General features: G+C 47.1%; 1 protein-coding gene across 1 annotated transcript; it reads right to left on the bottom strand.

Moving 5' to 3' along the window:
- Positions 1–2,269: 2,269 nt before the first annotated feature.
- On the bottom strand, positions 2,270–7,254 carry LOC123099758 (phosphatidylinositol 4-phosphate 5-kinase 6). Its single transcript, XM_044521857.1, has 8 exons — positions 5,674–7,254; positions 5,375–5,542; positions 4,156–4,321; positions 3,916–4,032; positions 3,623–3,816; positions 3,334–3,419; positions 3,181–3,229; positions 2,270–2,910 (listed from the first exon to the last, which is right to left on the bottom strand). Exons 1-8 carry the CDS (start codon positions 7,059–7,061, stop codon positions 2,625–2,627), a joined length of 2,454 nt encoding a protein of 817 aa, XP_044377792.1. The 5' UTR covers positions 7,062–7,254; the 3' UTR covers positions 2,270–2,624.
- Between the last annotated feature and the right edge of the window lie 3,543 nt (positions 7,255–10,797).

Raw genomic sequence — 10,797 nt, 5'->3', positions numbered from 1 at the left:
GAAGAACAGAGAGGAGAGGGGAAAGGGGAAGAACAGAGCGAGCTCGGGTGGACGAAGGGTTTATGTAGGACGACCTTTAGCACCGGTTCGTGCCACGAACCGGTACTAAAGGTGCTGGAGGGGCCCCGGACTGACAACATCCTGCCACCACTCACTTTAGTACCGGTCCGTGGCACGAACCGGTGCTAAAGGTCGGCCACGAACCGGTACTAATGAAAGCGGCCGGCTAGCCGTTGGAACCGGCACTAATGCACACATTAGTGCCGGCTCAAAAGCAAACCGGCACTAATGTGCTTGACATTTGACCCTTTTTCTACTAGTGGAACCAGGTCTTCTTTTTCTTTTTTACCCCAGCAAAAGTAGTTCATTCATGAACTATGCCAAAGAAAAGTTTATTCATGAACTTCATCACTTGGTCATCTAAACTACAGAGAGAGGAAATCATGTATGTCATCTGTCCATAGGAGCTGGATATGTAGATTTATCCTATTTTAAGAATTGTAACAGAAACATCTTGTAAGTGAAAATAGAGTTATCATAAAAAGAGAACAAAGAGCAGCTTTGAATATAACATGTCCACTGCAGAAATTCAGTTACCATGTTCTGCGCACAAATTCAGTTAAAAAGTTAAGTGCCCAAATTCGGTTAACACTGCAGCAGATAAAAAATTCAGTTAAGTGCCAATAAAAAATAATTATCACTTGCCAATACAACACATAATGTGCAGATAACATTTGAAGTTAAAGAATTCAGTCACATAATGTGCAACATATTCAGTTAACTGAATTTGCAAACATATTCAGTGTATGCAGTCTAACAAAAATTCAGTAAACATCTCGAACTCCAACCTTACTGAACAAATTGATCAGCGAACATCTTAGCGAATCTGTGCCTAAAACGATTGATCTGTTGTTTTGATCTTACTTTTTCACACATAAAGCTTCCTCGTTCTTAACCCCCAGTAAAACCCTAGCTTGAATTGCCAAACAGGAGAACTAGATCCTACAAATGTAATGCATACAGCAAAAATCATTTACTCACAATGCATACGTGAATGAATTAATTGTGATCGCGCCACCATACAGGAACCATACCTTGGTGATAGGCGGCACAGAAAAGACAGCGGGGAGCAGAGGAGAGAAACGAGACAAAGAAGAGAAGATACTAACCATATGACGGCGCTGCTTCACCCGGACGTCGACAACGCGGGTCGTCCATCTCCTCTGACGACGGCCGCCGTGGCGCACCGCCTCTCCGTATCCGCCTCAGAATGGTCAGGAGATGAAGCGGTTAGGAGACACGCGGCGGCCACAAATAGACAAGATTTGAGGGGGGTTTGGGCAAAAAAGTCGCTCACGTGTCGCTCTGAAACAGTGCAGCTCGCTGACAGTGGACCCATACATGCCGAATACGCATGCGCTAGAACAGAGTGACCGTATTTGAACCAAATAACAAGTTGTATGACCGAAAAAACGTATTATCAAAGATCTAGCACAAAACTGCACATTCGACACAAATTTAGTGACTACCAGTGATATTACCTCGATAATTTTCTTTCAAGAGGGGTGGTACCGAGAACAGATCACTTTCTAGCTAACGAACTAACACTGCCAAATTTAGAGACAAATCAAGATGATCAGCGCGTTACAAGATTGTTACGTGCCCGCGTCCCCGTGTCCGTGTGACGCTTACTCGCTCTGCTCTAGTGGCCAAGTGGCATTTCAGCTCAACTGCTAACGTATATAATCCATGAGCGCTCAAGCTAATTCTCGCATCGATCCTCGCCTGGTCGTCTCCGTCCTGTGGAGCTAGCTCGTTGGCTCATGGAGTTCGTCGCCTTGACCGTGACAGTGCCCGAATACGTGCCCGACGAGCGGGGCTTCGAGGCTCACAGCCGCCGGCACAGCACTAGCGGGGCCTTCTTCGCCAGGTCACGGCCGGAGCAGAATGCCGCTGCCGACGATGCCGTGAGGGCTGCCGGCTGCTTCTCCGGCTTCGACCCGGCGTCAGACGAGGCCATAGCTGCCCTGCGCGTGCCGGCGGCGGGCGAGATGAGGGAGGACGGTTGCGCGGTGTGCCTCGAGGACTTCGAGGGTGGCGGCGACGACAAGCTCAGGGCCATGCCCTGCTCTCACTGCTTCCACCAGCGCTGCATCTTCCGGTGGCTATCGGTCAGCCGGGTCTGCCCCTGCTGCCGCTTCCCGCTGCCGTCCGCCGACGAGCAGCGCCTCCTAGTCCTGGACGAGCAGGCGACGGGCCCCAACGCCCGAGCTGAAACCAACTGACGATTAATTTGTTGATTTATGTATCTATCTATTGACAAATTAAGGATCAACATGGACTGGTTCGGGGCCATGATGCGATTTATTAAGAAATGAAGAAATGGTTACATGAACAAGGGTCTCTGTTCTACATCCTTTTCAGGCCAATCAGCATGGGCGCGTTACACACTAGACCTAATTACCCAGTTAAGGAAAGGAGGAATATTAGCAAAAAAATGTACATAGTCTATGAACAATCCCCAGAGAACCAAAATTCGTCGCGCCATCGATCTCGGACAGAAAGAACGATCCAACAATCCTGTTCCTTCAGCCAGTCTTCGGTGGGGAGGTGCCAAGAAGTGATCACTGCACGTCCTCAGTGAAGGCCCTGTAGATGAAGTCCCTGAACCTCTTGCAGTACTGCTTGGGGTCGACGGCCGATATGGAGTTGGGATCATACAGCTGAGATTTGTAGGCGTGCTCCAGCTTCTTGCTGATGTCGTAGTCTTGCAGGATGTCGATGATGCCGAAGAAGAGGACCACCTCCCGAAATTCTCCCGTGGGTTCACCGATGAGCGGCGACTCACTCTCGGGGTTCCGCACAACATTCTCCACCCTCGACTGCATGGCGATCCCCAGTTTCGCTTTCCTGCAAAGATCACAGCATGTTGTAAGACTTGGAAGATTCTTCAGCTGAGAGAAGTGATCTTTCAGTTGGTAGTTGGTTTGTAAGCACCGCTTAGTTGTTCAGGAACAGGGTGGTACCATGTTCAACTGAAGAAGTGCATCACATTGATTTACCTTTTCTAAAATGCCTAGGTGTCTTACATTTATACTATTTACTAAACCCAATATTGTCATGTCATCAATAATTTAAAAAAAATGGTAGCGAGCAGGTACATTGGAATGGGGAACATACTTATTTTGCTCAGAATCTTCAGCACCACCGTTGTCAGCATTGCCGTTAACTGTAACAGCAAAGAAGGAGACAATTTTTCAGGCTATTTCCCAGAGTAGTGTTAAACGTGCAGTCATAAGAAACGAAGTATTCCATGGGGGATCATATCCTTACGTCGATCTTTGAAGTGAATGCCAACCAAAAGACTATAGTCCATGATCCTCTCCTGCTCTAGTAACTCACAATCTTTGTCCACTTGCCTGGTAATTAAGAAGCACAAACCATGATACAATGGATGTTAAGTCTCACTTTGTGTTTCCTCTCACGTTTTTAAGAACTTCCCATAGGGCTTGCTTTGCATTTTTGTAATATTTAAGGCATATGAGAATACTACTAGTATTCCATCATAACCGGATGACACAACAAAGCATGTGCACGCAATTCAACATATGTAGACATTCACCTGCAAAACTCCTGGAACCAAGATCCTCCTAACCGGAAAATGAAATTGAGATCAAGATCCTTCAAAGTGGTGTGCTCATCGATTTGATCGAGGGGCTTGTCAGTCATGCGACCTTGTGACGATCCTTTCAAATCGAAACGACGATGAATCCCATAGTGAGAGCAGAAGAGATTCCCCATTATGACAAACCGAACCTGAATGAAGTAGCCACAAAAGATGAGCAGATGCTCAGGCATATTTCATCCTTGGTGGTCATTCTTCAATGAATTCATGTATTTTCAGTGTATCCAAACCTTTTTCTGAATAGCTCCAGTGATTTTAACACAGTGCAGGCCAAAGAACTTGGTCACTAGGGTATGTTCAAAATTGCGAACATGCTTATAATAGGCTGGAAGCATCCTAAGAAGCACCTGATCATCATAACACACAAACCACAAAATCAGATCTTAAAATGACATGTTCAATGATATCTTAATTTTGAAAGCTAGCTAACTGATTGAGGCGAGGAGTGAACAAAGTTATAAGGAGCCTACTTTAACTTCTGATTTCTTCATGGTCTTGATCATGTACTTGTCATCGTTGGTGAGGTAGAAGAAGCTTCCACTCTTTCCGGGTGACGATAGTTCCCGAAGCGCGTCGTCACCGCAAATGGAGATCATGTAGTCTGCTGGGTCGACGTCAAAGAGCTTGCGCAATGTCCTGGAGTGAAATCGCACAAGAACAAAAATGATAATATCATCATATAAATTGCTTCTCATGCACAGATGGCAAGCACCCCCTCAGTCCTCGAAAGCTGATCTTTTGGGCATTTCGTGCGGTCTTCAAGATGTAACTCTGACCATTAAAGTTATTGAAGTATATAATTACAAAATACTTAAACCCATTATAGTTTATGAAAGTTATTTTCAAGACAAATCGATTTGGACAAGTCAAGTGATACATTATTTACATAATGTCATCATGTATAACTAAATAGGTGATTAAAGTTCTAAAAGTCGGGCCATCAGTAGGACCAAAATGTCATCATCTATAACTAAATAGGTGATTAAAGTTCTAAAAGTTGGGCCATTAGTAGGACCAAAATGTCATCATGTATAACTAAATAGGTGATACTCACTAACATAGTTCCATCAAGATGCAAGCAGTCACCTCAACATGCAACCATGCATTGATACAATCTTTTAATTATATTTTGCTAATTATATTCAATAATTTTTTTTTGCTAAATATTTAATATATTTTTTACAAGTACACAATAAATAAAAACAACAAATCATGTGTATTTTCGGTTTCAGTTTTCTTATTGTCGATCCAACTATATAAATATCTCAGACAACTAAATCCCATTGAAATATATTGCAACTGATTCCGAAGCTACATGTGGGGTATTTAATAAGTACTCCCTCTGTCCCAAAATATAAGAACGTTTTTAACATTACACTAGTGCCAAAAACGTTCTTATATTATGGGACGGAGGGAGTATTTTTAAAGACTCGTGGTAGTACTATTATTGTTGTACTAGTTAATGATGAGCACTGATATAATCAATCTAAGGGTTCTCACTTGTAACAAACTTACGGTCATTTCAGTAGGCACCCCACAATTTGCATATGGTTGAAAAATATTTCGGTGGCACCCGAATTCAAAGGAAACCTAAATTTTCTCAAAACATGCTTGGATGCAGTCAATATTGGTCATTTGATCAAATTGAAAAGTGAAAAAGGAAATCCGAAAGTTGGAACCATTTCGGACCTGAAGACCAGTGGGCAATAGTCCTTCCACCGGAAATCGCATGACTGGTGAGGCGGCGTGTGCTTGGATCCTTCAGGAGGAAACCTGCTCCACACCTTCTCCTTGGGGTCAAACGCCGACGATTTGAGATCCAGCGAGTTGGGCGCCGAATGCCTCCCCACGGCATGCCTGATCGAACCCCAAAGAAATTCAGTTCTTTTCCTCTCAATGCGAGAGAGAGAGAGAGAGAGAGAGAGAGAGAGAGAGAGAGAGAGAGAGAGAGAGAGAGAGAGAGAGAGAGAGAGAGGGCGGCGGCGCACCTGATGCCAAGCTGGAGGTTGAGCATGAGCTCGTAGTTCTTGTGCCCCTTGGATATGGTCTCCCCCTGCTTCTTGGCCGGCTTGGGCGGCGCGCGCATGCACGACGTCGCCCGCAGCCACGCCCTTTCCACGGACGCCGCCCTGGCCTGGGCCTCCTCGCTGCTGAGGCTGGTCTGGGCCTGTGCCTGGGCCTGGGCCTGCGCCTGCGCATGGGCCTCCTCCCCCTCGGCGGCGAGGTCCATGTCAATCGACGACACGCTGCTCCCCCTGTGCGCGCCGGACCTCCTCCCTTGGATTTGCTCCGGCTCCGGCGGCCGCCACACCGGCTTCTTCAGCACCGCCTCCACCCCGGGCCACGTCACGATCTTCTCCGACGGCAGCAGCGACGCTGCCTTGCCCTCCGTCACCGCCAGCTCCTCCAGCAGCTTCGTGATCGCCTCCCGCGGCTCCCGCGGCGGCATCGGCACGGCCGGCCCGCCGGACGGCGGGTAGAACACGCCGCCCATTGCGTTCGTCTCGCCGGACTCCTGCTGGCACCACACGCCGATGTACATGCCGCCGTCCGCCCACCGGAACGTGCCCTGCCCCTTGGGCTTGGCGTCCTCCCACGCGCCGTCGTACCGGTCCCCGTCGGCCCATATCACGGTGCCGCACCCGTGCATCTCCCCGGCGCGCCACGTGCCGATGTACTCGTGCCCGTACCGCCAAATGTACCTGCCGTGTCCGTCCTGCCGCCCGTCGCGCCAGTGGCCGTCGTAGACGTCGCCGTTGGCGTAGGCCTGCGTGCCGCGCCCGTGCCGGAAGTTGTTGGCCCAGTGGCCCGCGAACGTGTCCCCGAACTCGCCGATGTAGGTGCCGTGGCCGTGCATGTACCCGCCGGCGAGGTCGCCCTCGTAGGTGGCGCCGGAGGGCCAGGAGAACTTGCCGCGCCCGGACGCGCGCCCCTGGCGCCATGATCCCTCGTACATGCTGCCGTCCGTCCATAAAAACTTGCCGGAGCCGTCCGGGAGATCGCCGCGCACGCTGCCCTGGTAGAAGTCGCCGCTGGGGAGCAGCTGCTCCGAGTGGGTCTCCGGGCCCGCCTCCTCGCCGTCGTCTTCCTCCTCCTCCTCGTCGGTGTCTTCCTCATTGTCCTCGATGTCGCCGCCGCCCGTGGCATCGTCGTCGTTTTCGACGACGTCGTAGCCGTAGATGGTGTTGGAGGAGGCGACGGAGAGGGCGACCGCGGGGTCGCCGTCGAGGGCGGGGCTGGTGGCGGGGAAGACGGAGCTGCCGCGGCGGATGGCCATGGTGGTGTTAAGCTTGCGGATGCCCGCCTCCCACAGCCGGCTGGCCGGAGGCGGGAGCTGGTTCATCTTGGCCCCCGACATGGTGGCGTGACGTGACATGTACGTAGTGATCGATCGAGTAGAGTTATGTTGTGTTATTAGCAACTAAAACAAGAAGAAGGATGCGCGCTGCAACGAGAACGAGGTCATGGTCAGGACGACGTCGGAGGAGGAAGCCATGGCGAGTGTTTTGGGCGAGGGACGCCGGAGAGGGAAATTAATGCTGGAGGCTGGGAGGAGTTGTCGGGGAGGAGGAGAGCTGGACATTTGTACGGAGGCCAGGCGTTGAAACTTCATCTTTTTAAAGCATTGTCTTACTTAACATGCACTCGTGCATATATTATGGACGACAAATCTGCCATGCTCTCGCCTCTTTGGCTGAGAGATGGGTGTCGATCGACATGCAACTGATACGGACATACCACATGATGGGTAGAAAGGTCTTTTCTGATGTCATTTAACACTGTTAAGGCTTAAAATGGACTAAAGTGTCATAAAGGGCATAAACTTAGACTCATTGTTATACAGGAAAAAATATATTTTTCAGTGCCAATGAGAAAACAAAATGTAAGCCGGTGGTTAAATAAGGAATTCTCTCATATATCTACCCCTGGCGCAGAAAAAAGTGATCTTAACGTTGTTCATGCTCTTCGCATGGTGGATTTGGAAGCAACAAATTGTTACTATCCTGGATGATGACTTGATGAGAGGCCGGGCATTGCTAGTGTACTGTTCATAGGTTGGGGTCCTGCTAATTGAGTTGTTTTTTTTCTATCAAGCAAGATACAAATATGTCTTTTGTTTAGAAGAAGAAGATGAAAACCACGCATTTCTGATCGTGTATGCTGTATGGATTCTGATCATGCTAGAGCAACACGTGTCCTATGATTTCTCATCGTCGGATGGTGGCCGCTGGTCGGAGAAGTGGATCAAAAATGGAAGGCATGCAAACGGCCAAAAAAGGAAACCATGCATGCATGTAGAAGCGGCCAAAAGGAGAAACCATGCCAAACTGAGACTTGGACAACACATTGCTCCTGGTGGTTGTTAACGATGGAGAAAAGTCTCACTTTTGGACCATAAAGTATTTTCTGTCAGTACGTCTTGGGATTAATCGGGGATGATATATCAAAACTAAATTGGAGTAAATCACATAAATCACTCGAAGAATTCACTCTGATGAACGCCCTATTCACTTTTGCTGTCGCAGCTATTATGATGTTCTGCTTGTGCTCTTGTTCTTGTTTTAGCTGTTTCGCTTTTGTCAAACCTGATGCCTGGTGTAGTAGGTCTAGCTCGTCTTAATTTTTTTGTGTTATCAGGTTTTTGTTCCACAATGATTGTGCTGATTGTGGGCAATGCGGGGTGGGTTTTCTGATAGTGACACATCTCGCTCTCCCCCCTTCCCGTCCTCTATTATCTCTGTCAGACATTGTATTCCTGTTATGCTGAGTAATAGAAAGGAGATTAGCCCAGTTAAAAAAATAAATCAAAGGACGCATGTCAAATTTGCATGCAACGGACAACCCCTTCTTTCACCGGCCCAATAGTTTCGAAGAGCACGTAACACTATTGCATAATCCCAATGAGCAATAAGAGGGTGACTTCTTGCTGGCCAAAAGAAGAAAAAAGTAACTCGCAAAAAAAGAAGAAAAAAATATGAATACTTGTTCGGATGCATCCATGCATGTATCTGAATGTGATGTCAACAAGAAGAAGGTAGTTTTTTAGCTCCTCATTAACAACAAATTGAATATTTACGAGAGAAATGTTGCAGATGAAAAGCTTTTTTCCCGCCAGATTATTCTTGTGTCTTGTGTGGAAATTGTGTTATGGAGACCAGAGATCATGGTTCTTCCAATGCGCTTTTGTTGCTGAGTGCTGTAGATATCTTTGTCCGGATTAGACATTTTCTGAAACGTCAATTCAAGATCAAATCCAGGCAAGTACCATTTGCTAGGGATATTATTATACTTGCTCCATAGGCTATCTGGCTGACAAGGAATGACTTTATATTCAATGGTTCAGCCCAATATTTGCTCCCGCAGAGCAAAATTCAAAGAGGAAATTCTTCTCCTAACACACATATCTACTCAAGATGCAGATTTCAACACTTCGCTATTGCCTTCACATAATTGTAAATAGTTTCTTTCCTTTTACTTTTCTTTCTTGTTAGCTATCTTAGCTGCTTTTTCTATGAACGTACTGTTTTATATATACTTTTTTTGTAAAAACACAATAGAGAGAAATCTCTTCTGGTTCCCTAAAAAAAGAACAAGAAGTAATACCAGTACCACTACACCCATTTTCAGTTCTTGTTTGGTTAGCTTATTGTGTGAGATTATCGATCCACTTGTCCACCAAACCTTTCCTATACCGATGACTTAGATGGGACTGATTCTAGCGCCCCGGTTGACGCCTCACTGACGGCTCAGACCGGGAGGTCGGTGTCCCCCGTCGCTTCTGACTCAGTCAGGCATACGGCAGGCGGCCACAGCCCGACCGGAGTCGCTCTGGAGGACGTGATCGCTTTTGGAGTTATTCCGGATCCTATGTCTGGTGACAGGCGTTTTAGTCACCCGATTCAGGACCAGCCGGACGTGGATGACATACAGATGGGGCGCGCTATGAGGGCCGCCAAGCTTCAAGAAATCGAAGTTCATACAGGTATGTCGGTTAATACAAGTTGTTCAATTCTTCACTTTTCTGAGCATGATATTATTGATAAAGCCAGCAACTTAGGGATCTCTCTTGGTAGTAATGACAAAGAAACCGCAAAATCAATAAATGATCTACTAGACTTAGAGACGGATAGAGCTGTGGATTTAATAAGATATTTAGCAGCGGTAAAACCTATGAATGAAGCAGATATCAATGATCTTGGAGTAACTGCGCTTCAGAGTCTTTGTGGGGATTTAGTCCCCACGGAGGGCTTAGAGGCCTAAGAGGAGGATATGGTTTCAGAGGGGTATTTGGCCCCTTTGCAGCTAGAGGCCACTCCTGACACCAGTGCTCAACATGTTGAGGAGATGAAGGATAAACCAAAAAAACCTGGAAGAGGAAGGTTTATCCTACATCAGCAGTGCGTCGGAGTGCGAGAGTTAAACTAAAGAAAAAAAATCCCATGATGAAATATGAAAGGGATATTCTGGAATAGCAGAGGTCTAGCGGACTTGGCTAAAAGGAGATTCCTTAGCGATACATCAGTAGAACAAAAATTAGATTTTACGGCTTTATTGGAGATGGGTAGAGATAATTTCACCCCTCCCCCACAGTTTCTCAACACCATTTCAGGGGGGGGGGTTGATTTTGACCGGTACCGTCTACCTCCAAGGGGTTGATCCGGAGGGATCCTACTTGGGGTGAAGTGCGAAACTTTAGAAGTGCTGAGTGTGGTCCACGGTGATTTTGCTGTCAAATTCCGTGTAAGATCGAAAATTGACGGCTTCCAATGGGCTTTGGTGGCCGTATATGGTGCGGTGCAGCCAAAGCTTAAACCTGACTTCCTCGCAGATCTGGTGAGAATTTGTGGGGATGAAAGGTTGCCCATCTGGTTGGGGGAGATTTTAATATCATTAGAAGACAAGAAGGAAAAGATAATGACAACTTCGATGGAAGATGATCATTCATGTTTAATATGATAATTGAAAGTCTTGATTTGAGGTAAATTGACCTCACTGGTAGGAAATTTCACGTGGGCCAATTATTTACCAATTCCTACTTACGAGAAATTTGACAGGGTTCTCACTAGTGTTGAGTGGGAACATAAATTTCCACTCGTTATGGTTCAGGCCTT

Source organism: Triticum aestivum, chromosome 4D (genome assembly GCF_018294505.1).
Source record: "Triticum aestivum cultivar Chinese Spring chromosome 4D, IWGSC CS RefSeq v2.1, whole genome shotgun sequence".
Taxonomy (NCBI): Eukaryota; Viridiplantae; Streptophyta; class Magnoliopsida; order Poales; family Poaceae; genus Triticum; species Triticum aestivum.
This window is presented reverse-complemented; position numbering and strand designations above follow the sequence as displayed.